General features: G+C 48.5%; 1 protein-coding gene across 1 annotated transcript in view; it reads right to left on the bottom strand.

The window, feature by feature from the left end:
* LOC119978372 (lysine-specific demethylase 5B-like) overlaps nt 1–26,948 on the bottom strand; it is a 425,856-nt gene that overhangs the window by 53,151 nt on the left and 345,757 nt on the right. The window contains exons 17-18 of the mRNA XM_038819962.1: nt 25,586–25,765; nt 16,682–16,789 (exon numbers count right to left, since the gene is read on the bottom strand). Of these exons, the coding sequence (XP_038675890.1) occupies nt 16,682–16,789; nt 25,586–25,765 (288 nt within the window). The remainder of the gene's footprint in view (nt 1–16,681; nt 16,790–25,585; nt 25,766–26,948) is intronic.

Consider the following 26,948-nt stretch of genomic DNA (forward strand, 5'->3'; position numbering starts at 1 on the left):
GGTAGCATTGTGGATAGGTGGATAGCACAATTGCTTCACAGCTCCAGGGTCCCAAGTTCGATTTCGACTTGGGTCACTGTCTGTGTGGAGTCTGCACATCCTCCCCGTGACTGCGTGGGTTTCCTCCGGGTACTCCGGTTTCCTCCCACAGTCCAAAGATGTGCAGGTTGGGTGGATTGGCCATGAAAAATTGTCCAAAATTCTATGATTAACCTAGGACAAAAGTTCGGCGCAACATCGTGGGCCGAAGGGCCTGTTCTGTGCTGTATTTCTCTAATCGACCAGCCCAGTAGACCACAGAAAGATGGCATTGAGGGTATGATGGATTTTGTTTTAGAAACGAAAGAATGAAGATTTACAAAATTCAAAATTGGAATGGTCTTTACAGGTTTACCTTGGTGGTCTTTCAGGGAATTATGCATCAAACTCTACTTGCAACCCTTAAAGTTGACTGTGAAGAAGTTTGAACGAGCCAAAATATTGTGCCATGTGTACATTCTCTCCACATCCACTCTATCCAGGCCACGCAGTATCCTGTAAGTTTCAGTAAAAACCCTTCTAAACTCCAAAGAGTACAGACCCAGAGTCCTTAACCGTTCCTCATACAACAAGCTTTTCATTCCAGGGATCATTCTTGTGAACCTCTTCTTAGACCCTTTCCAAGGTCAGTACATCCTTCCTTAGATATGGGGCCGAAAACTGCTCACAATACTCCAAATGGGGTCTGACCAGAGCCTTATACAGCCTCAGAAGTACATCCCTGGTCTTGTATTCTAGCCCTCGACATGAATTGCGTTTGCATTTGCATTCCAAACTTCCGACTGAACCTGCACGTTAACCTTAAGAGAATCGTGAACAAGGACTCCCAAGTCCCTTTGTGCTTCTGATTTCCTAAGCATCTTCCCATTTAGAAAATTGTCTGTGCCCAAATTCCTCCTTCCAAAGTGCATAACCTCACTTTTCCACGTTGTATTCCATCTGCCAATTCTTTGCCCACTCTCCTAGCCTCTCCAAGTCCTTCTGCAGCCCACCTGCTTCCTCAATACTATCTGCCCCTCTACAGATCTTTGTATCATCTGCAAACTTAGCAACCGTGCCTTCAGTTCCTTCCTCCAGATCATTAATGTATATTGTGAAAAGTTGTGATCCCAGCACAGACCCCTGAGGTACACCACTAGTCACCGGCTGCTATCCTGAAAAGACCCGTATATCCCCACCTCTGCCTTCTGCCAGCCAGCCAATCCTCTATCCATGCCAGAATCTTGCCATGAACCCCATGGGCTCTTAACTTATTTAACAGTATGCGGCACCTTGTCAAAGCCTTTCTGGAAACCTAAATAAATCACGTCCACTGGTTCTCCTTTCTCTAACTTCCTTGTCACTTCCTCAAAGAACGCTAACAGATTTGTCAGACATGACCTCCGCTTGACGAAGCCGTGCTGACTCAGTCCTATTTTATCATGCACTTCCAAGTACTCCAACGTCGGGAGTTTGAATGTGGGACAAGAGTCATGGGAAAGTTAATTAATTTGGAGTAATTAATTGTCAAATTAACTAATCATCTGTTAAATGACTGACACTTTCCTGAACGAATCAAGGTGGTCTCAGCTGATAATTAAAACCACTAAAACTAAGTAAGGGCCTAAACCCAGATAAGGAATGTGACCCGTTTGACTGATTGGAGAGAAGAACTTTAGCCGTTAGAGAATCCTTGAAGCTTCGTGAAAATTACTTTTAAAAAGGCCTTTTGTTAAAATGACTTTTAATTTGTAAATCTGGAGTCACTTTTATCTTGAAGTTTTTGCTTTCATTCTTCAGTGTCTCAAGGACATTTCAATATGGACACAGAAAAGATTTCGATTAAATTTTGTGTAAATGTACCAAAATGAGTTCTTAAAGAAATAAACAGTGCTTCTTATATCTATTCAAAGAACAATACAGCACAGGACCAGGACCTTCGGCCCTCCAAGCCTGTACCAGTCATGATACCAATCTTTGCCAAAATCTTCAGCACTTCCTTGTGCTGTAACCCTCTATACCCATCCTATCCATGTGTTTGTCGAGATACCACTTAATGTATCTGCTTCTACAACTTCCCCTGGCAACGTGTTCCAGGCACTCACCACCCTCTGCGTAAAAACTGGCCTTGCACATCTCCTCTAAACTTTGCCCCACGGACCTTAAACCTATGCCCCCTGGTGACTGACCCCTCTACCCTGGGAAAGAGTGCCTGCCCATCCACTCTATCCATGCCCCTCATTATCTTGTAGAGCCCTATCAGGTCACCGCTCAACCTCTGTCTTTCTAATGAAAACAGTCCGAGTCCATTCAGCCTCTCCACAGAGCTAACCCCCTCAGACCAGGCAGCATCCTGGTAAACCTCTACACCCTCTCCAAAGCCTCCACATCCTTCTAGTAGTGCGGCAACCAGAATTGTGCACAATATTCCAAGTACGGCGTTACTAAAGTTCGATACAACTACAGCATGACGTGCCAGTTTTTATACTCGATGTCCTGTCCAATGAAGGCAAGCATTCCGTATGCTTTCTTGACTACCTTGTCCACTTGTGTTGCCACCTTCAAAGATCTGTGAACCTGCACGCAGAGATCTCTCTGACTTTCTATATTCCTGAGGGTTTTACTGTATATTTCCCCTTTATGTTAGACCTACCAAAATGCTTTACCTCATATTTGGTCGGATTAAACTCAATTTGCCATTTCTCTGCCCAGGTCTCCAACCTATCTATGTCCTGCTGTATCTTCTGACAATCCTCAACACTATCTGCCACTACACCAACCTTGGTATCATCTGTGAACTTACTAATCAGACCGGCTACATTTATTTCCCTCCAAATTGTTTATGTACACTACAAACAACAGAGGCCCAGGTACAGATCCCTGTGGAACACCACTAGTCACAATCTTCCATACAGAAAAACACTCTTCTACTGCTACCCTTTGCCTTCTGTGACCAAGCCAGTTCTGTATCCATCTTACCACCTCACCTCTGATCTGGTGTGACTTCACCTTTTGCACCAGTCTGCCATAAGGCACCTTGTTAAAGGCTTTACTGAAGTCCATGTAAACAACATCCACCGTCCTCCCCATATCAATTATCTTTGTCAGCTCCTCAAAAAACTCGATCAAGTTAGTGAGGCATGCCCTCTCCTTCACAAAACCATGCTATCGCTTATGAGACAATTTCTTTCCAAATGGATATAAATCCTGTCTCTGACTATTTTCTCCAATAATTTACCTACTACTGACGTGAGGCTCACCGGCCTATAGTTTCCAGGATTATCCCAGGATTCAACTGGACTGAGACCTATCTGAGAGCGACAGATTAGGGGAATCTTACCAGCGAGCCAGCCAGGAGAAACAAAGGAAAGGATACCGAGTACCTTTCCGGAGTACCGGACACAGAGAATGGAGGCGAGGTAAGATATCTGCAAATCTCTGACCGTGTAGAAATTGGGTGACACCTTTAAGTTGTCCTTACGAACCGATTGTGTCTGGAGTGAATTGGCTCAAGTCTGGTGGATGCAGTGGTCATTTGGACTAGGAGATTTATAGGGTGGGAACACTCTGTGATTGAAATTGGGGAACTCTGGTGGCGCGCAGAACCCAACAGAGATTTCCATAGAAGAAATATTTAGTTTGGCAAACCATGTTGGAGACGAACAAATTCAGTCATCAAGATCAGTACAGAAATTGAACCAAGGTTTTTAAAGCACAATGCTTCAAAGGGACAATGGTCCACTGATGATTTAAGAAAGGTTTAGAGAAAAATTATCAGTATGTCATTGGAAAATGCAAAGCTTAAAACGAGCATAGCAGGCCTTAGTCAAAATTGGGAAGTAAATGGATCCCCAACACCTTTACAACAAAAAAACCTTCCCTAGCACAGCAGACACGACTGCAGAAGCCCCGCCTTTACCAGCCAGTGAGGTCCACCCCCAATGAAAGACGTGCTGTCTCGAAAGGAAGAAAACCAGAGACAACCACAAACAGTCAGGTGGCAGTCTCACCCCATTTAAAAATGAAAATAATTAGATCAAAACAATTTAAAAGGAAAAAAACTCTGAAGGGAACCGTGGGCGCGATTCTACGCCCCCCACGCCGGGTGGGAGAATAGCGGGAGGGCCTCCCGACATTTTTCACGCCCTCCCGCTATTCTTCCCCCCCCCCCCCCCCCCACGCCCGACCCACGCCACGAATCACCGCTCGCCGTTTTTTACGGCGAGCGGCGATTCTCCGAGGCCGATCGGCCGATGGGCCGGGCCTTCACGCCCGTTTCAACACGGCAGCAAACACACCTGCTCGCTGCCGTCGTGAAACGGGCGCCAGATGCCCGTTTGGGGCATCTGGGGGCCCGATTGGCACAGCAGTACCACGGCCGTGCCAAGGGGGGCATAGGCCCGCGATCGGTGCCCACCAATCGCGGGCCGTGCGTCCGTAACGGACGCACTCTTTTCCCTCCGCCGCCCCGCAAGATCAAGTCTTGCGGGGCGGCGGAGGGAAAAGATGTCAACTGCGCATGCGCGGGTTGGCGTTGTCCAACGTGCGCATGCGCGGCTGACGTCATCGGCCGCGTCAGCCGACGTGATGCTTGACGTGCGGCTTTGGCGACCGTCGTCAAGGCCGCGCCGCCGTGACGCACGGGGCCGCGCTCCCAGCCCCGCTCGGGGGGGAGAATCGGCCCCGGACGTGGACGTGAAGGCTGCCGTGGGTCACGGCCTTTCCCACGGCAGCCTTTACGATTCTCCGCATTTGCGGAGAATCTCGCCCCTTAGATTCTGAATTGTTTACTGAGCGGGAAACTTCAGAATTTTTGAAATCATTGGACTCTGATGATGATTCTGAAGCAGAATTCAGGAGGGAAATGCTTGCGAGACACAAAAGATCCAAAGCAAAAAGTCAAAGGGGAAGGGGACAGGAGGGTCACTCAAGCCCAATATGATCAACATATCGTCAATAAACTTGCTGGCCCAGATAGAATTGACCGGTGGTCTAAATAATTGCCAAATCCAAAGAAAGGAGGAATGGCAACATGGGATACGCTCGAGAGACTGAGACAGATTTACAATCTCCACCCTATAGATGGATTCAAGTTTTGACCGTAACAGCCCCTAAACGAAAGGGTGACCAATTTTTTTTAGAAGTCAAAAGAGCATCAGGGGAGGGGGAGCAGCAAATAGAGGATAACTGGCTTGTAATTAAACAATGGTTATAGAAATATAATCCGCCAAGAGCTAATTGGACTAAAATTACTGCTTGTCTGCAAAAGAAATCCGAAGATGTGTTAGATTATGGACAAAGATTTATGAAAGTCTGAGTGTGCCTGTTACTTCTTATCTCTTTCTTTTTTTTGTCTTGTTTAACTTGAATTGTGCTATTGTGGGGGTGGTTTCTGACTTGTATAGAGTGTTTGCTTAAGTAGGGCTGATCTGGGGAAGTGGTATGGATGGCTCGGGGAAGGGGTGACTGGAAACAATGGGTGGGAAAGGCGCTGGCGCCGAGGCTGGGAGCCCCAGGCTAGCTGAGTGAGGCTAGTCAACAATAGCCGAGGTGGGGGTGTGCATATAGTTAGATTAGAGCAGGGGTTAGGTGATAGGATGGTGTTGCTGGGGGTGGAAGAGTCGTTCTGCTGACGGGGATGGAAACTGGGCATGGCAACATGGGTGTAGCCGGTCAGGAGGCAGGCCAGATGAAGCGCGACACATGGCTGAAGGGCTGGCCAAGGTAAGGGGATGGCTGACCGGTAAGGGGGGGGGGGGGGGGGGGGGGGGCGAAGTGCCCCCCAACCAGGCTGATCACCTGGAATGTTAGAGGGTTAAACGGGCCAGTGAAGAGGGTGCGTATGTTTGCGCATCTGCGGGTTCTGAAGGCGGACATAGTCATGCTCCAGGAGACGTACCTGAAAGTGGCAGACCAGGTTAGGTTAAGGAAGGGCTGGGTCAGTCAGGTCTTTCATTTAGGGCTTGATTCTAAGGGTTGCGATCCTGATTAATAAAAGGGTACAATTTGAGGCGGAGGGCACAGTCGTGGATGGGGGTGGCAGGTTCGTTATGGTGAGGGGTAAGCTCAAAGGGGTGAGAGTAGTCCTGGTCAGTGTGTATGCCCCTAATTGGGATGATGTGGATTTTATTAGGAGGATGCTAAGGAAGATCCCCGACTTGGACATGCGTAAGCTGATCATGGGCGGGGACGAATACAGTCCTGGACCCGAGCCTGGACCTGTCATGTTCAAGAACGGGCAGGTCGCCAGCGATGGCAAAGGAACTGAGAGGGTTCATGGAGCAAATGGGGACGAGCAGATCCATGGAGGTTTAGCCGGCCGACGGCGAGGGAGTTCTCGTACTACTCCCACGTCCACAGGGTGTATTCCCAAATTGACTACTTTGTTGTGAGTAGGGACCTGCTAGCCGGAATGGTGGGGGCAAAATACTCGGCAATTGCCATATCAGACCATGCTCTGCACTGGGTAGACCTGCAGTTTTGCAAGGACAACTTTCAGCGCCCATCATGGAAGTTGGTTACTCGAGGCGGTGTGAGAGGCTGAGGAAATGCATGCAGAATTACCTGCAGGTGAACGATACTGGAGAAGTCTCAGCAGCGGTGCTCTGGGAGGCGCTGAAGACAGTGGTGAGAGAGGAGCTGATTTCAATCCGGGCGTACAGGGACAGGACAGACAGGGCAGAGACTGATTAAGGAAATTCTACGGATGGACAGGAGTTACGCGGAATCCCCGAAGCCAGAGTTACTCAGGAAATGACAGAGGCTGCAGGCCGAATTTGGGGTGCTGACTACAGGCAAGGCTGTAGAGCAGCTCAGAAAGGTAAAAGGCGCGATTTATGAGCATGGGGAGAAGGCCAGTAGAATGCTTGCGCAACAACTAAGGGAGAGGGAAGCGGCTAGGGAAATAGGGAGGGTAGTGGATGGGGAGGGTAATCTAATGGGTGACCCGGCAGGGCTAGGGACTTTTATGGGAAGCTGTACTTCGGAACTCCCCGGGGGACCGGGGCGGATGAAGCGATTCTTAGATGGACTGATCTTCCCAAGAGTGGGGAGGGGTTTGGTGGACGGACTGGTCAGGATCGAAGAGGTATTGGGGGGCCTGAAGGTCATGCAGTCGGGCAAAGCCCCAGGCCCGGACGGGTACACGGTGGAGATTTACAAGAAATTTGCTGGGATAGTGGGGTCTTTAACAAGGCAAGAGACAGAAGGAAGTTTACCCCCAACGATGTCGCAGGCCACCATCTGAAACGGGATAAGGACCCGGAGGCTTGTGGGTCATTCAGGCCAAAATCTTTGATCAACGTAGATGCCAAGTTACCGGCCAAGATTTTGGCGGCCAGAATTGAGGACTGTGTACCGGATGTAATTGTGGAGGACCAAACCGGGTTTTTAAAAGGGGAGGCAGCTGGTAGCCAACCTAAGAAGGCTGCTCAATGTGATTATGATGCTCCCGGAGAGTAGGGAGGTAGAGATAGTGGTAGCCATGGATGCTGAAAAGGCTTTTGACCGGGTTGAGTGGGTTTATCTGTGGGAGGGACTAGGATGGTACGGGTTCGGGGAGGTGTTCATAGACTGGGTGAGGCTATTATATGAGGCCCCAGAGGCGTGTGTAAGGACGAACAGGACGACATCGGACTACTTTAGACTGCACCGTGGGACAAGACAGGGCTGTCCTCTCTCCCCTCTGCTGTTTGCGCTGGCCATAGAGCCACTGGCAATTGCACTGAGAGCTTCTGGGGCTGGAAAGGGCTGGTCCGGGGGAGCGAATGGAACATAGAGTCTCGTTATACGCAGACGATCTGCTGTTATATATATATTGGACCCAATGGTGGGGATGGACGGTATTATGGAAATCCTGAGGGAATTTGGCCGGTTCTCAGGATATAAATTGAACATAGCTAAGAACGAGGTGTTCGTTATTCAGGCGAGGGGGCAGGAGAGTAGGCTGAAGGGGTTGCCGTTCAGGCTAGTGGGTGAGAGTTTCCGATATTTCAGGATTCAGGTGGCACGGGACTGGGGCAAGTTGCATAAGCTCAACCTGTCCCGACTGGTGGAACGGGTGTGGGAGGAGGTCCGGAGGTGAGATGCGCTCCCGCTGTCATTGGCGGGAAGGGTGTAGACTGTTAATATGACGATTCTCCCATGGTTCTTGTTTGTTTTTCCGTGTCTCCCCATCTTTATCCCGCGGTCCTTCTTTCAGAGGCTGAATAAAATTATTCTGGGACTTGTATGGTCAGGGAAGTCCCCGCGGGTGAAGAGGTTGATGCTTGAAATGAACAGAGGAGAAGGGGGGCTGGCGTTGCCGAACTTCAGCAACTATTACTGGGCGGCCAACATAGCGATGATAAGGAAATGGATGATGGGTGCGGGGTCGGTTTGGGAGCGGATGGAGGCTGCTTCGTGCAGGGGCACTATCTTAGCAGCCCTGGTCACGGCGCCTCTGCCGCTTTCGCCGGCACGGTACTCCACCAGCTCGATAGTGGTGGCGGCTCTTCGGATCTGGGGCCAGTGGAGGAGTCATGTAGGGGAGGCAAGAGTATCGGTGTGGACCCAAATCTGCAGCAACCACCGATTTGCCCCGGGGAACATGGACAGGGAGTATCAACTGTGGAGGAGGGTGGGGATTGTGAGGATGGGGGATCTGTTCCTGGAAGGGGGCTTTCCGAGCATGAGGACGCTGGAGGAGAAGTTTGGGCTGGCGAGAGGGAACGACTTTAGATACTTACAGGTGCGGAATTTTGTACGCAGACTGGTGCCGTCCTTCCCACGTCTCCTGCCGAAGGGGAGGCAAGACATGGTACTTTCTAGGGGAGAGTTGGGAAAGGGTAGAGTCTCAGACGTCTACAAGGAACTAATAGGAGTTGAGGATATGCAGACCGAGGACCTGGAGCTTAAGTGGAAAGAGGAGCTCGGGGAGAAGATAGAGGATGGTATCTGGGCAGAAGCCCTGAGCAGAGTGAACACGACCACAACATGCGCCAGGCTCGGCCTGATTCAGTTTAAGGTCGTGCACCGGGCTCACATGATGGGGGCCCGGATGAGCAGATTCCTCGGGCTAGAGGACAAGTGTGCTGGATGCGCCGGAGGGCCGGCTAACCATGTACACATGTTCTGATCGTGAACAGCCCCACACAGTTGGATGACAGTGGTGAGGTGTTGAATGAGATGGCCTGGTTAACCGTATCAAAGGCTGCAGACAGGTCAAGAAAGAGGAGGGGGGAAAGTTTACCTTTGCCATGTGTGGTGAACCACTGTGTACACCTGTATTAGGGGTGTAAGGTAGGACCTATACTACAGGTTCACCGGTAGCCCCTGCCGCTGACTCTGCCAATAGGAGCTGTATAAATATGCATGTCCTCCATTGATCTGCCATTTCGCCAGCTGCAGTAGGAGGCCACGCATCTGACTGCAATAAAGCCACAGTTTTCTTTTAAATTTAGAGTGCCCAATTTTTTCCAATTAAGGGGCAATTTAGCGTGTCCAATCCATCTATCCTGCACATCTTTTGGGTTGTGGGGGTGAAACCCACGCAAACACGGGGAGAATGTGCAAACTCCACACAGACAGTGACCCAGGGCCGGGATTCGAACCCGGGTCCTCAGCGCCGTAGGCAGCAATGCTAACCACTGTGCCGTGCTGCCCATAAAGCAACAGTTGTACCCAATCTGAGTCTTTGTGCAATTGATCGTGCATCAATTTAATGCAGTCAAATTTTCAACGAAATGGATATCAGAATCAAACCAGATCGCCTGCAGCTGGATCCGCAATCGCCCGACGCCTAAAAGGACTTTAATCACTGGCTAGCTTGTTTCGAGGCTTACATCAACGCAGTGACCCACCGCCGACGGAGGCTCAGAAGATACAGGTCTTGCATTCCAGGTTGAGCTCAAGCATGTTCTCGTTGATCCAGGACGCCCCGAGTTACGCGGAAGCGATGGCACTCCAAAAAGAAAACTACGCGCAGAAAGCGAACACGATCTTCGCCAGGCACGTACTCGTCACTCGCTCTCAACTCCCTGGTGAGTCCATCGAAGACTTCGGGCGGGCCCTAATCCCACTCATCCGGGACTGTGACTGTCAGGCCATTACGGCCACCGAACATTCTAATCTCCTCATGTGCGATACATTCGTAACGGGGATTGCGTCGGACCCCATCCGACAACTACTGCTGGAAGGGGCCACGCTCGACCTAGCGGAGACAAAAACTTTAGCGCTCGCCATGACGGTCGCATCCCGTAATGCCCAGGCCTACCCCCTCGCCGCGCAGCCCACCCGTCCTACCCCTCCTGGACCCCGCAAATGACCCCCACAGCTGGGGCCCTGCCTAGCCAATACGCCTGCGCCACACGCCAATCCACGCACCCCGGGAGTCCCCGCTGCTACTTCTGCGGCCAACAGAAGCACCCCTGCCAACGCTGCCCGGCCCGCGCCGCCACTTGCAAGTCCTGTAGCAAAAAGGGCCACTTTGCAGCAGTGTGCCAGGCCTGCGCAGTCGCCGTTATTGCCCCCTCCCCCCTGCCAAACGCACAATGGGCGCCGCCATCTTCACCTCCCGGGGCCACGTGCGGCCAGTGGGTGCCGCCATCTCCTCCATCTCAGTCCACATGCGGCCAGTGGGCGCCGCCATCTCCTCCCCCTCAGTCCACGTGCGGCCCATGGGTGCCGCCATCTTGCCCAGCGCCACCAACGTGCATCCCATGTGCACCGCCATCTTTTCTCGCCCCCGCAATGCCTCCGGAGCACCGAAAGCTTCATACACCCGGATACGGTAAGGCGCTGCTCCCTCGCGGTTCACCCCGCCAATCAACGGATCTCCCTGGTCTCCGCATCCCACTCTGTCCCGATCCGAGGATTCTGTCCGGTCACTTCCACTGTCCAGGGCGTAGAATTCGCGGTTTCCGTCTCTACATCCTCCCCAACCTCTGCGCAGCACTATTGCTGGGCCTGGATTTCCAGTGCAATCTCCAGAGCCTCACCCTCAAATTCGGCGGCCCCCTACCTCCACTCACCGTTTGTGGCCTCACGACCCTCAAGGTTGACCCCCCCTCCCTCTTTGCCAATCTAACTGCGGATTGCAAACCCGTTGCCACCAGGAGCAGACGGTACAGCGCCCAGGACAAGGCCTTCATCAGGTCCGAGGTCCAGTGGCTGCTTCGGGAGGGTATCACCGAGGCCAGCAATAGCCCCTGGAGAGCCCAAGTGGTAGTAGTAAAAACGGGAGAGAAACACAGAATGGTTGTGGACGACAGCCAGACCATCAATCGGTACACGCAGCTCGACGCGTACCCCCTCCCACGCATATCTGATATGGTCAATCAGATTGTGCAGTACCGGGTCTTCTCAACAATTGACCTAAAATCCGCCTACCACCAGCTCCCCATCCGTAAATCGGACTGTCCTTACACTGCCTTCGAGGCGGACGGTCGGCTCTATCACTTTCTTAGGGTTCCCTTCGGCGTCACTAACGGGGTCTCGGTCTTCCAAAGGGAGATGGACCGAATGGTTGACCGGTACGGTTTGCGAGCCACGTTTCCGTACTTCGGTAATGTCAACATCTGCAGCCATGATCAGCAGGACCACGATGCCAACCCCGCTAAATTCCTCCACACCGCCACTCTTCTCAACCTTACGTGTAATAAAGAGAAGTGTGTGTTCAGCATGCCCCGCTTAACCATCCTCGGCTATGTAGTCCAAAACGGACTTCTGGGGCCCGATCCCGACTGCATGCGCCCCCTCATGGAGCTCCCCCTCCCCCACAGCAATCAAACGCTGCCTGGGGTTCTTTTCGTACTACGCCCAGTGGATTCCCAAACTATGCGGACAAGGCCCGCCCACTCATACAGTCCACTCAATTCCCCCTCGCGGCCGAAGCACAACATGCCTTCACCCGTATCACAGCAGACATAGCCAAGGCCGGGATGCACGCAGTAGACGAGACACTGTCCTTTCAAGTAGAAAGCGACGCTTCAGATGTCGCCCTTGCCGCCACCCTCAATCAGGCAGGCAGACCCGTGGCATTCTTTTCCCGCACCCTTCATGTCTCTGAAATTCGGCACTCATCCGTCAAAAAAGAGGCCAAAGCCATCGTTGAAGCTGTGTGGCATTGGAGGCATTACCTGGCCGGCAGGAGTTTCACTCTCCTCATTGACCAACGGTCGGTAGCCTTCATGTTTAACAACACGCAGCGAGGCAAGATCAAAAATGATAAAATCTTGCGGTGGAGAATCGAGCTCTCCACCTATAATTACGAGATTTTGTATCGCCCCGGCAAACTCAACGAACCCCCAGACGCCCTCTCCTAAGGCACATGTGCCAGCGCACAAGTTGACCAACTCCGGGCCCTGCACAACAGCCTTTGTCACCCGGGGGTCACACGACTGTGCCACCTCGTCAAGGCTCGCAACCTGCCCTACTCCGTCGAGGAATTACGGCCAGTCAACAGAGGCTTCCAGGTCTGTGCGGAGTGCAAGCCGCACTTCTACCGGACGGACCGTGAGCGCCTGGTGAAGGCTTCCCGTCCCTTTGAACGCCTCAGCGTGGATTTCAAAGGGCCCCTCCCCTCCACCGACCGCAACACATATATTCTCAGTGTGGTCGATGAGTACTCCAGATTCCCCTTCGCCATCCCATGCCCCGATATGACGTCGGCCACAGTCATCAAAGCCCTCAACACAATCTTCGCTCTGTTCAGTTTCCCCGCCTACATCCACAGTGACAGGGGATCCTCATTCATGAGTGATGAGCTGCGTCAGTTCCTGCTCAGCAGGGGTATCGCCTCCAGCAGGACGACCAGCTACGACCAGCTACAACCCCCGGGGAAACAGGCAGGTGGAGAAGGAGAACGGGGCAGTTTGGAGGGCCGTCCAGCTGGCCCTATGATCCAGGAACCTCCCAGCCTCTCGCTAGCAGGAGGTCCTCCCTGATGCACTTCATTCCACCCGGTCACTACTGTGCACCGCCACAAATAACACACCCCATGAACGTCTTTTTATCTTCCCCAGGAAGTCTACATCCGGGGTGTCACTCAGGACTTGGCTCGCAGCTCCAGGACCGGTCCTGCTCAGTAGGCACGTCCGACACCACAAGGTGGTGGACAGGGTATACTTGCTCCACGCCAACCCCCAGTATGCCGACGTGGAGTTCCCCAACGACCGCCAAGATACTGTCTCCATCCGGAACCTGGCACCGTCAGGTTCCAGCCAAACACACTTCCCCACCCATGCGCCACCCTCACCTCCCCCGGCGCTACCAACATTAACCCCACCAGGTCCATCCCTCCTTCCCCTGCCCACGCAAGAGGACGAAGAAGATTTTGGCACGCTCCCGGGGTCATCTGACTGCAGGCCAGCACCAGCACCGCCAGCACCAACGTCGGTGACACCAGCACCGACATCGCCGCCACCGTTACGTCGCTCCCAGCGAATCGTCAAAGCACCGGATCGACTGAACCTCTGACGGGCACCGGACCGTCAAAATGGACATTTTTTTTCCTTCCCCACTCATTTTATAAGACACTGTACATAATTTGCAACATTGTATATAGTTCCACACCACCACCACCGGACTCATTTTTAACCGGGGGTGAATGTGGTGAACCAGTGTGTACACCTTTATTAGGGGCTGTAAGGTAGGACCTATACTACAGGTTCGCCGGTAGCCCATGCCGGCTGGCTCCGCCCACTAGGAGTTGTATAAATATGCGTGTCCTCCATTGATCTGCCATTTCGCCAGCTGCAGTAGGAGGCCACGCATCTGACTGCAATAACGCCACAGTTGTACCCAATCTAAGTCTTTGTGCAATTGATCATGCATCACCATGAAGCCACAAAGAAACTGAAAGTTTGCCGACATCAGAGATTCCACTGGTGAAGCACAGTGAGCCAGGTTATTTGATTTAAGTCAATGTTACAGTTCCAACCATTAAATGCACTTGGTAGTCTGAATTCAGGTTTGACACAGATTTTCAGAGAACAGTCACGCTAATGGAAATAAAAAATATACCCCAATGGAAAGATAAAGAAGCCAAAAGACGTTGTTCTTTCCATTACTTCATAACAAATGCTACATTTCAAGAAAAATGTATACGAAGTATGATTACAGTAAAAAACTGTCAAATTTCACATATTGTTGACATTAGTATTGTCATCATAGAATTTACAGTGCAAAAGGAGGCCATTCGGCCCATCGAGTCTGCACCGGCTCCTGGAAAGAGCATCCTACCCAAGGTCAATACCTCCACCCTATCCCCATAACCCAGTAACCCCACCTAACACTAAGGGCAATTTTGGACACTAAGGGCAATTTATCATGGCCAATCCACCTAACCTGCACATCTTTGGACTGTGGGAGGAAACCGGAGCACCTGGAGGAAACCCACGCGCACACGGGGAGGATGTGCAGACTCCATACAAACAGTGACCCAAGCCGGAATCAAACCTGGGACCCTGGAGCTGTGAAGCAATTGTGCTATCCACAGTGCTGCCATTCTATATTCTGAGAAATGATGTACATGTGCCAATCTACATTTCGCGTTTGTTTTGTTAAATGTGGACAAAGTGTAGCATATTGTAGGAGCTCAGAATATTGTGATACTCTCCTTCTGCCCCCCCCGTTTTGGGAGTTAAAGTTAGTGTTTTCAACATGGCTGCTTACAGTTACGCTCACATGAGTCTGTTCTCAGCGTGGCACAGCATACTGCTAATCTCGCACATGTCTACAGACCTCCCACTTTGTTTTGTCTCCACTACAATAGAATACAATAATAATTCACGACTGTCCTTTAGCTCATATAAATAACTCTCAAGACACCCAATACCTGATTACCGGTGGCATCCTTCAGTAACCTACCATTCACCCCATCACCGTTTCCCTCCTTCTCTATCCTGAAAATGTTACAACCAGGATTAGTGACTAAGTACATAACACCTCTCTTTCTCCAATTCCACTTTGAAAACCTAGTGAATTAAAAAGAAGCCACTCAATCCTGACAGTTTATTATTGTAACTGGGTTTCTCTTAGTTCCTTTTCAAGTCTTTTGTACAATATTGATTTAATCTATCTTTACCTTAGAGCCTATTTATTTCCCTTTCGCCTCTGTTGTATTTTCTCGATATTCTATTCGAATGGTGTTATTAATGCTACTCTCCCTTTCTGGTATTAAATCCAAACTTCCCTTCCTTCCTGCACCATCCCATCTGTCATCATTACCTTCCTCGTCATCCTTGCAGACCAGACTCCAGATGGGGAGCAACCAAACGCCAAAGCTGATTCAAGTAAACCAGAAATGACTCCAGACGGGGAGTGCTGCAAACTCAGTGACGGCACGCTCAAGAAACAGCAGATGCCACAAAGCACGCTGACACGAGTGACTGTGTGACGGACTCGTATTGTCCAGAGAGTGTGGTCCTTGAGCACAGCGAACACAACAACAGAACCATCCAACACAACATCACAACCTATGAAAACCATGTCAAAGACAATGACACGACGCGTACCAAAGGCAACATCGTCGACAGCAAGCATGACAAAGACTACACCAATGGAACTACGACTGGTACGACATGGTACAACTCTGCCCATGAGGGACACTGTAGCTGCTCAGCTCAGTACAATGACATACCATGGCAGGACGATGCATTTTCCCAATTCACGTGTGCTGCAATACCAACAGGCAACTTGGCTTTCAGGACAGATGCCATCCAACAAAGCTATCACAAGCATCGGAAGAAAAAAAGACTCCAAATCAGACAACGAAGTGATTTGAACACTTCTTGGTTCCTGATGCACAGGGACACTGATGGCGTTCACAAGGACATGCCACCATCAAAATCACCAACTCACCAACCCAACAAGAAAGACATTTGACCATGATAATTGATGGGTTTTGGACTCACGCATATGATTTGGACTTATTGTTTAATGACTGTTCTCATAACTTGTACAGAGCATCGCTTATCTACCTGTTTTTTTTGTTCAATTTTCTTTAAGTTTACAGAAAATATATAACACGAAAAAGGGGGGATGCGGTGATATGCATCACTGTAGATACACAAGGGGTTAATGTAAGTACACGTAGACTAGCTGGACATTAGATGGAGCACCAAAGACATGACACACAGACACTCAACCAATAGGTCAGTAAGATAGAACACGACCAATGGGCATTCACGATACACACAGAGGTGACACTACCACAGGGGGGCATTACACCAACCCATACATAAAGGACACAGCACACATGATCTTCCTCTTTCCAGTGGAAACACTCAGTGAGTACAGACACAGGGTTGATTCAATATCACACCCACCACATGGATTGTAGCAGACTTATTCGTCAGTTGGAGTAGCTATAGAAGGATTAACAGTAGTGGCAAATCAGAGTAGGAAAATTGTAAAAAGTTTAATAAACGTGTTGATGTTATCTCCACGTCTGAACCGTCCTTTGTCAGAGTGAACATCAAGGAAGCAGCTTATGCTACGTCAAGAGCATAACAAGACAGTAGTCACACACCACCAATTCAGGCTTTCAAAACCCACTGCACCAAATATCTACAGCACAATGCATTTGAAATTCCCATATTCATCACAAAGTTGAAGTCATATCCTTTACATGCTGTTAGTAAAACATTGCCAATGACATTGCCCCAATGCTTAGTTAACTTACACTTTCGTGTTTTGGAACTTTCCCTTTTCCATTCTGCAAACATTCTTTCGATTTCTTAATTTTCTTTTTTAGTCCAGTTGCACAAATGTCTGACCTGGGACACAGCACCTAAAACAAAATAAATAGGTCATTCACCAGAAACACAATAACAGTAGAAGATTTCAAAGTTTATCTCACAGAACATGACACTGACATGGAAGACCCACTAATACTGCAACATTTCAGCAACTTTACCAAATCTGTCAAGGGTTGTTTTAATTGCATTAAACATATGTTACAGTTCTCAAGATTTAGGTCTGTTGATTCCCTCAATGGTCTAAAACGACCCTCCAAGTACCAACAAGTTCTGGTACTTGTGATATGGAAACTTTACAGAAAAGATAACCATACCCCTTGCTTTATTTGTCAGGCAGCATACTGGCATTTTACAACATGTCTCACACTATACTTTGCTCACTGTGATTTAAAACAGTTTCAACACAGTAACTTAATTGGAGTATTAATGTAAGCCTACTTGTGCGATTAATAAGGATTATTATTATTATTATGAACCCAGCTGAAGTTCAGTGCAAGGGCATCCCAAATCCCAGAAGGGAAACTTGTAATGCCGTTCTTAACTATTTCTGAGATTTGGAAAAAAATGTGAAAAGAGATTAAACCAGGTAAGGAAAGGGATCAGTCTTCTTGTAAATTATTCAAATCATAAAATATTTATTAAACTTTAAAACACTCAAGAAATGCCACAGTAATGAACAACATTTACAATTTACTACAATAATGGTTACCCAGATCGTATGTTTACATTATCCCCTCTCAATCTAAATCTATCTACTTTCCTAAACTCCGTGAATACATCTTCCCCGAAGCAACATCCCATAGGTGTTTATACTATGAACCAAATCCAGCAACTAAATACCACATAGGACCTGTAGCTTTCTTTTGGCAACCTTTCTTCAAGTTCAGGGTAGAACTTATGGGATCCGACAGAGACAGATTTCAGCTTTGTTTTCTGTGACCACATTTGGATTATTGTGTGCAGTTCTGGTCACCTCACTATAGGATGTGGAAGCATTGGAACGGGTGCAAAGGAGATTCATCAGGATGCTGCCTGCTTTGGAGGATAGGTCTTATGAGGAAAGGTTGAGGGAGCTAGGGCTTTTCTCTTTGGAGCGGAGGAGGATGAGAGGCGACTTAATAGAGGTTTATAAGATGATGAGGGGTATAGATAGAGTGGACGTTCAAAGACTATTTCCTCAGGTGGATGGAGCTGTTACAAGGGGGCATAACAATAAGGTTCAGGGTGAGAGATATAGGAGGGATGCCCGAGGTAGGTTCTTTACTCAGAGAGTGGTTGGGGTGTGGAACGGACAGCCTGCTGTGATAGTGGAGTGGGACACTTTAGGAACATTCAAGTGGTTATTGGATAGCCACATGGAGCACACCAGAATGACGGGGAGTGGGATAGCTTGATCTTGGTTTCGGACAATACTCGGCACAACATCGAGGGCCGAAGGGCCTGTTCTGTGCTGTACTGTTCTATGTTCTAGCTCTGCTTTGCAACTGGACATGGCTATGATCTAGACTACTCGTATCCACTTTGCTTAGCAAAGTATCTGTTACATTCTGTTCCCAGACTAGTTTGCATCACAAGTCGTCAGTGCAGCTAAATCCCTATAAAGTTTCTTTTTTATACAATTCTGTATGTTCTAAGTTCTAAATCATGTAATTCCCCACAATTCCCCTCCCCCCACCATTCACACCTCCTAGGCACACCGAAACCTGCTTAAACAGGTTCAATGAGGCACAGCCCCTCCTCCCACCTCACTCCCATTCACTAGCGAACTACAGCTTGCTAGCGATTTAGCCCCTCCACCAGAGTCCCCCTCCCCCGCACTGAAACAAAAGAAATCGAAAACTCTCCACCCCACCCAACCATCCTGCCGCTACGAAGCACCCCACCAAAACAGAACCCCAGCACTATTCAAAGGTAAGGGCAACAGATGTCGTTCCCTAAAGGACAGTAATGAACCAAATGGGTTTTTATGATTGACAATAGTTTCATGGTAATCATTATGGAGACTAGAATTCTAGTTTTTTTTAGTGTCCACAATGCCTTCGCCTTTGCCTCTGGATTACTAGTCCAGTGACATCACCTTCTCCCTCTAAATGGGTTGACAGATTAATCTTGCAGAGAACCAGAAAAGACTTGATGCGCTGAATGGTGCTAGCACATGAGGAGGCCATTCTATGATTCTGGGTATGAAGTTGTGACTTGGGATTTATGTCAGGTGCGTGGTTGGGAAGGGTGGGATTTCAGGTCAGGTGCGATTTTGGTAGAAAAAAATTTCAGAAAGCAAGGATTTTCAGGGTTACTTAGACACATCTCTGGCATGAATTTGTACAGGATGAGATTAAGTATATTCATTCTACTTGTTGGGTTTTTACAGAGGACGTTCTTCAAAATGACATTATATGATTCGAAGAAGTGACGTATTGCTTTTTCAGACTTATTCTGGCATTCAAATTCTTAAGCATTTGCAACTGTCTTCAGTCAAAGATGCCAAGTGGATGACCCATCTCCTCCTCCTCCTGAGGTTCCGCCAGCATCACAGCTACCAGTCTTCAACCAATTCAATTCAACCCACATGACATCAAGAAACAGCTGAAGACACTAGATACTGTGAAGGCTGTGGGCCCTGATAATATTCCAACATTGTACTGAAGACTTGTGCTCCAGAACAAGCGCCACACTTAGCCAAGGGGTTCCAGTACAGCAACTGCACAAAATGCTGTTGCGCGGTAGCATGGTGGTTAGCATAAATGCTTCACAGCTCCAGGGTCCCTGGTTCGATTCCCGGCTGGGTCACTGTCTGTGCGGAGATTGCACGTCCTCCCCGTGTGTGCGTGGGTTTCCTCCGGGTGCTCCGGTTTCCTCCCACAGTCCAAAGATGTGCGGGTTAGGTGGATTGCCCGTAGTGTCCTAAAAAAGTAAGGTTAAGTGGGGGGTTGTTGGGTTACGGGTATAGGGTGGATACGTGGGATGAGTAGGGTGATCATGGCTCGGCACAACATCGAGGGCCGAAGGGCCTGTTCTGTGCTGTACTGTTCTATGTTCTCTGTTCTAAATGCAATACAAATCCATCCCAACCAATTATAGCCCCTGTCCATGCCTGCCATGTGCGCTATAAGGCAACAATATAACCTCTGCAGGAGCTCCTCCGGGTAGTGTCCGAGACCCAAGCATCTTCAGCTGCTTCATCAATGATCTTCCCGCTATCATAAAGTCAGAACAAAGAACAAAGAAAATTACAGCACAGGAACAGGCCCTTCGGCCCTCCCAGCCTGCACCGATCCAGATCCTTTATCTAAACCTGTCGTCTATTTTCAAAGGATCTACTTCCCTCTGTTCCCCGCTCGTTCATATATCTGTCTAGATGCATCTTAAATGATGCTATCGTGCCCGCCTCTACCACCTCCGCTGGCAAAGCGTTCCAGGCACCCACCACCCTCTGCGTAAAAAACCTTCCACGCACATCTCCCTTAAACTTTCCCTCTCTCACCTTGAAATCGTGACCCCTTGTAATTGACACCCCCACTCTTGGAAAAAGCTTGTTGCTATCCACCCTGTCCATACCTCTCATAATTTTGTAGACCTCAATCAGGTCTCCCCTCAACCTCCGTCTTTCCAATGAAAACAATCCTAATCTACTCAACCTTTCTTTATAGCTAGCACCCTCCATACCAGACAACATCCTGGTGAACCTCCTCTGCACCCTCTCCAAAGTATCCACATCCTTCTGGTAATGTGGCGACTGGAACTGAACGCAGTATTCCAAATGTGGCCTTACCAAAGTCCTATACAAATGTAACATGACCTGCCGACTCGTGTACTCAATACCCCGTCCGATGAAGGCAAGCATGCTGTATGCCTTCTTGACCACTCTATCGACCTGCGTTGCCACCTTCAGGGTACAATGGACCTGAACTCCCAGATCTCTCTGTACATCAATTTTCCCCAGGACTCTTCTTTTTTTAAAAAAATGATTTTTATTAAGATTTTCACAAAATATAAACAAAATATAAACAAAACAATATTAACCAAACAACCATACTAAAAACCAAAGAACAAAAACCAACAACTGCAAAAAAAAAGAAAACAACAAAAAGGAAAGAGATAACACCCGCCACATCCAACAAACCCATGTACACAATTCTCCCTCCCACCGAACCAAACCACCCCCCCCCCCCCCCCCCCCCCCCCCCCCTCCGCCCCCCCCGGGTTGCTGCTGCTACCGGCCTATTTCCCTACCGTTCCGCCAGGAAGTCCAGGAAAGGCTGCCACCGCCTAAAGAACCCTTGCACCGACATTCTCAGGGTGAATTTCACCCTCTCCAACTTAATGAACCCCGCCATGTCATTGATCCAGGCCTCCACGCTTGGGGGCCTCGCATCCTTCCACTGAAGCAAAGTCCTACACCGGGCTACTAGGGACGCAAAGGCCAGAACACCAGCCTCTTTCGCCTCCTGCGCTCCTGGCTCTGCTGCTACCCCAAATATCGCGAGTCCCCACCCTGGCTCAACCCTGGATCCTACCACCCTCGACACCGTGCTTGCTACCCCCTTCCAAAGTCCCCCAACGCTGGGCATGCCCAGAACATATGGGCATGGTTCGCTGGGCTCCCCGAGCACCTAGAGGGGAGGCCATATTGGATTTAGTACTTGGTAATGAACCAGGGCAGGTGATAGATTTGTTAGTGGGGGAGCATTTTGGAGGTAGTGACCACAATGCTATGACTTTCACTTTAGTTATGGAGAGGGATAGGTGCGTGCAACAGGGCAAGGTTTACAATTGGGGGAAGGGTAAATACAATGCCGTCAGACAAGAATTGAAGTGCAGAAGTTGGGAACATAGGCTGTCAGGGAAGGACACAAGTGAAATGTGGAACTTGTTCAAGGAACAGGTACTGCGTGTCTTTGATATGTATGTCCCTGTCAGGCAGGGAAGAGATGGTCGAGTGAGGGAACCATGGTTGGCAAGAGAGGTTGAATGTCTTGTTAAGAGGAAGAAGGAGACTTATGTAAGGCTGAAGAAACAAGGTTCAGACAGGGCGCTGGAGGGGTACAAGATAGCCAGGAGGGAACTGAAGAAAGTGATTAGGAGAGCTAAGAGAGGGCATGAAAAATCTTTGGCAGGTAGGATCAAGGAAAACCCCAAGGCCTTTTACACATATGTGAGAAATATGAGAATGACTAGAGCGAGGGTAGGTCCGATCAAGGACAGTAGCGGGAGATTGTGTATTGAGTCTGAAGAGATAGGAGATGTCTTGAACAAGTATTTTTCTTCAGTATTTACAAACGAGGGGGGCCATATTGTTGGAGAGGACAGTGTGAAACAGACTGAGAAGCTCGAGGAGATACTTGTCAGGAAGGAAGATGTGTTGCGCATTTTGAAAAACTTGAGGATAGACAAGTCCCCCAGGCCTGACAGGATATATCCAAGGATTCTATGGGAAGCAAGAAATGAAATTGCAGAGCCGTTGGCAATGATATTTTCGTCCTCGCTGTCAACAGGGGTGGTACCAGAGGATTGGAGAGTGGCGAATGTCGTGCCCCTGTTCAAAAAAGGGAATAGGGATAACCCTGGGAATTACAGGCCAGTTAGTCTTACTTCAGTGGTAGGCAAAGTCATGGAAAGGGTACTGAGGGATAGGATTTCTGAGCATCTGGAAAGGCACTGCTTGATTAGGGATAGTCAGCACGGATTTGTGAGGGGTAGGTCTTGCCTTACAAATCTTATTGACTTCTTTGAGGTGACCAAGCATGTGGATGAAGGTAAAGCAGTGGATGTAGTGTACATGGATTTTAGTAAGGCATTTGATAAGGTTCCCCATTGTAGGCTTGTGCAGAAAGTAAGGAGGCATGGAATAGTGGGAAATTTGGCCAGTTGGATAACAAACTGGCTAACCGATAGAAGACAGAGAGTGGTGGTGGATGGCAAATATTCAGCCTGGAGCCCAGTTATCAGTGGCGTACCGCAGGGATCAGTTCTGGGTCCTCTGCTGTTTGTGATTTTCATTAACGACTTGGATGAGGGAGTTGAAGGGTGGGTCAGTAAATTTGCAGATGATACGAAGATTGGTGGAGTTGTGGATAGTGAGGAGAGCTGTTGTCGGCTGCAAAGAGACATAGATAGAATGCAGAGCTGGGCTGAGAAGTGGCAGATGGAGTTTATCCCTGACAAGTGTGAGGTTGTCCATTTTGGAAGGACAAATATGAATGCGGAATACAGGGTTAACGGTAGGGTTCTTGGCAATGTGGAGGAGCAGAGAGATCTTGGGGTCTATATTCATAGATCTTTGACAGTTGCCACTCAAGTGGATAGAGCTGTGAAGAAGGCCTATGGTGTGCTCGCGTTCATTAGCAGAGGGATTGAATTTAAGAGTCGTGAGGTGATGATGCAGCTGTACAAAACCTTGGTCAGGCCACATTTGGAGTACTGTGTGCAGTACTGGTCGCCTCATTTTAGGAAGGATGTGGAAGCTTTGGAAAAGGTGCAAAGGAGATTTACCAGGATGTTGCCTGGAATGGAGAGTAGGTCGTACGAGGAAAGGTTGAGGGTGCTAGGCCTTTTCTCATTAGAACGGAGAAGGATGAGGGGCGACTTGATAGAGGTTTATAAGATGATCAGGGGAATAGATAGAGTAGACAGTCAGAGACCTTTTCCCCGGGTGGAACACACCATTACAAGGGGACATAAATTTAAGATAAATGGTAGAAGATATAGAGGGGATGTCAGAGGTAGGTTCTTTACCCAGAGAGTAGTGGGGGCATGGAATGCACTGTCTGTGGAAGTAGTTGAGTCGGAAACGTTAGGGACCTTCAAGCGGCTATTGGATAGGTACATGGATTAGGGTAGAATAATGGAGTGTAGATTAACTTCTTCTTAAGGGCAGCACGGTTGCATTGTGGATAGCACAATTGCTTCACAGCTCCAGGGTCCCAAGTTCGATTTCGACTTGGGTCACTGTCTGTGTGGAGTCTGCACATCCTCCTCGTGTGTGCGTGGGTTTCCTCCGGGTACTCCGGTTTCCTCCCACAGTCCAAAGATGTGCAGGTTGGGTGGACTGGCCATGATAAATTGGCCTTAGTGTCCAAAATTCTATGATTAACCTAGGACAAAAGTTCGGCACAACATCGTGGGCCGAAGGGCCTGTTCTGTGCTGTATTTCTCTATCTCTATCAATCCTCGCCCCCAAAGAAGCTGCTCATCCTCGTCACGGTCATATGAGCCCTATGCAGCACTTTGAACGGTATGAGGCTAAGCCTCGCACAAGAAGAGGAGGAGTTCACCCTTTCCAGGGCATCTGCCCACGTCCCCTCCTCAATCTCCTCACCCAGCTCCTCTTCCCATTTACCCTTCAGCTCCTCCACCGAGGCCTCATCCACCTCCTGTATAACATGGTACACGTCCGAAATCTTCCCTCCTCCAACCCACACCCCTGAGAGCACCCTGTATCCCCAGGACTCTTCCATTGACCATATGGTCTGCTCTTGAGTTAGATCTTCCAAAATGCATCACCTCGCATTTGCCTGGATTGAACTCCATCTGCCATTTCTCTGCCCAACTCTCCAATCTATCTATATTTTGCTGTATTCTCTGACAACTCCACCAATGTTAGTATCATCTGCAAACTTGCTCATCAGACCACTTGTACCTTTGTCCAGATCATTTATGTATATCACAAACAACAGTGGTCCAAGCACGGATCCCTGTGGAACACCACTAGTCACCTTTCTCCATTTTGAGACACTCCCTTCCACCACTACTCTCATACGACTTCACTTTTTCCATCAACCTGCCTAGGGAAACTTTATCAAATCTTTACTGAAGTCCATGTATATGACATCTACAGCCCTTCCCTCATCAATTAACTTTATCACTTCCTCAAGGTCAGAGGTGGGAAATGTTCACTGATGTTTGCACAATGTTCAGCACCATTCATGACCCCTCAGATACTGAAGCAGTCTGTGTCCATATGCAGGAAGACCTGGACAACATTCAGGCTTGGGCTGACAAGTGGTAAATAACATTCACGCCATTCAAGTGACAACCAATGACCATCATTACAAGAGAGAATCTAACCACCTCCCCATGACATTCAATGGCATTAGCATCACTGAATCCCACACTTTCAAGATTCTGGGGAGCAGAAACTGAACTGGGTCAAGTCATATAAATACCGTGGCTGCAAGAGCAGGTCAGAGGCTGGGAATTTTGTGGAGAGTAACGCACCTCCTGACTCCCGAAAGCCTGTCCACCAGCTACAAGGCACGAGTCAGGAGTGGAATGGAATACTCTCCACTTGCCTGGCTGAGTGCACCACCAACAACACTCAAAGGAGCTTGATACCATCCAGGACAAGGCAGCCCAATTGACTGGCAACCGATCTACCACCTTAAACAGTCACACCTTCCAACACCGATACAGAATGGCAGTGTATACCATCTACACAATGCATTGTAGCAACTCACCAGGACTCTTTCGACAGCACGTTCCAAACCCATGACCTTTATCAGCTAGAAAGACAAGGGCAGAAGATGTACTAGAACACCACCAGTTGTAAGTTCCTCTCCAAGCCGCACACCATTCTGACTTGGAAATACAGGGCCATTGTTTCACTGCTGCTCGGTCAAAATCTTGTAACTTCCTTCCTAATAGCACTGTGGGTGTTCCGACAACACATCGACTACAGCAGTTCAAGAAGGTGGCATACCATAATGGCAATTAGGGATGGGCAATAAAGCTGACGCCAGCGATGCCCAAATCCCATGAATAATTGAAGAAAATATTTAACACAGGATACAAATACACTCTCTTTTGGATAGCACCATTAGTTTTCTTACCTCGTAAAGGGAGCAACTGGAGTTCTTTTTCAGAAAAGTTTTAGCTGCACAATCTTTCCAGCTCTCGACATCTGCATACAGGGACTCAAGTTGAGGCAGTGGTTCCAGACATACTGGGATTGTATGGCCTCGTGTTACAAGTTCTACCAATGTTTCTACTGGGGGATGCTGGTTGGAACTCTAAAAATAAATACACACAACATGGAATGCTTTGAAGTGGTCAACTTGTGAAGTTCAGTCATGCTTAAAATCACACTTGCAACACAAATTCAAAGCTGGAGCAGAGTGTACACATGTTACATTTTAAAATCTATTTTAGATGACATTGTAGGATTTTAACTCATACTTTGCAGATTGATTCTACAACTGCCCTTTAATCAGTGAGGACTGTAAACAAATGATATTTATTATATAGGCATTTGTTTACATGTGTTCAATTGTAAACACTGAACAATTTTTAAAGCTAAGAATACCGAGCAAGATGGTACGCATGATTTAACCAGTTAGAGGCACTTGATATTTAGCAGGTGTGGAAAATTGGAGTACAGTTGTTGTTGATAGCACAGGGAAATGGTCCTCAGTTTCATAGAATTGAAATAGGTTGCAAGGCCGAGAGGGGAAGGTTGGTATGCTCTAATCTGTCATTATTGTGAAAAGAGGAACCGAAGTTTGCATAGCTAGAGATTGAATGTGAGGTTTAACGAAACAATGGACTCCTCAGTCTGTTGATAGCAAGGGGAGATGGAGGGATGCCAGGTCTGACAGTACTGGTGTGACTCAAGGGGACTCTGGATTTAATCAGCATTTTATAACAGATTTCTGCATGCATGCATGCATGTGTCACACTCCACATACATACATGCACAAGAAAATCTAAATATGTCAGTGCTATCAGCAAGAAAAGGTGATAATTCAACTTTTGATTTTAAAGACATACATAGTCCATACAAATGTGAGCAAGGATTGGGCAGCATGGTGGTTCGCACTGCTGCCTCACGTCATCGAGGTCCCAGGTTCAACCCCGGTTCTGGATCACTCTCCGTGTGGAGTTTGCACATTCTCCCCATGTCTGCGTGGGTTTCGCCCCCACAACCCAAAGATGTGCAGGGTAGATGGATTGGCCATGCTAAATTGCACCTTAATTGGAAAAAATTAACTGGGTACTCTAAATTTAAAAAAAAGAAGAGCAAGGACACTCCCTCTGATTTTGCCCCTCCTCGTCTTTCGTGGTTAACCCGAATTAGGTTTACATTTTCTGTCAACTCAATATGTAATTATTAGAAATCATTTACTTTAAAATTCATATTACTTCTGAAAACCAAACTTCAATTCACAGGAAAGAGGCTTTGTCTCAGGTTAATTT

The sequence above is a fragment of the Scyliorhinus canicula genome, chromosome 15, assembly GCF_902713615.1.
Source record: "Scyliorhinus canicula chromosome 15, sScyCan1.1, whole genome shotgun sequence".
In the NCBI taxonomy this organism is placed as follows: Eukaryota; Metazoa; Chordata; class Chondrichthyes; order Carcharhiniformes; family Scyliorhinidae; genus Scyliorhinus; species Scyliorhinus canicula.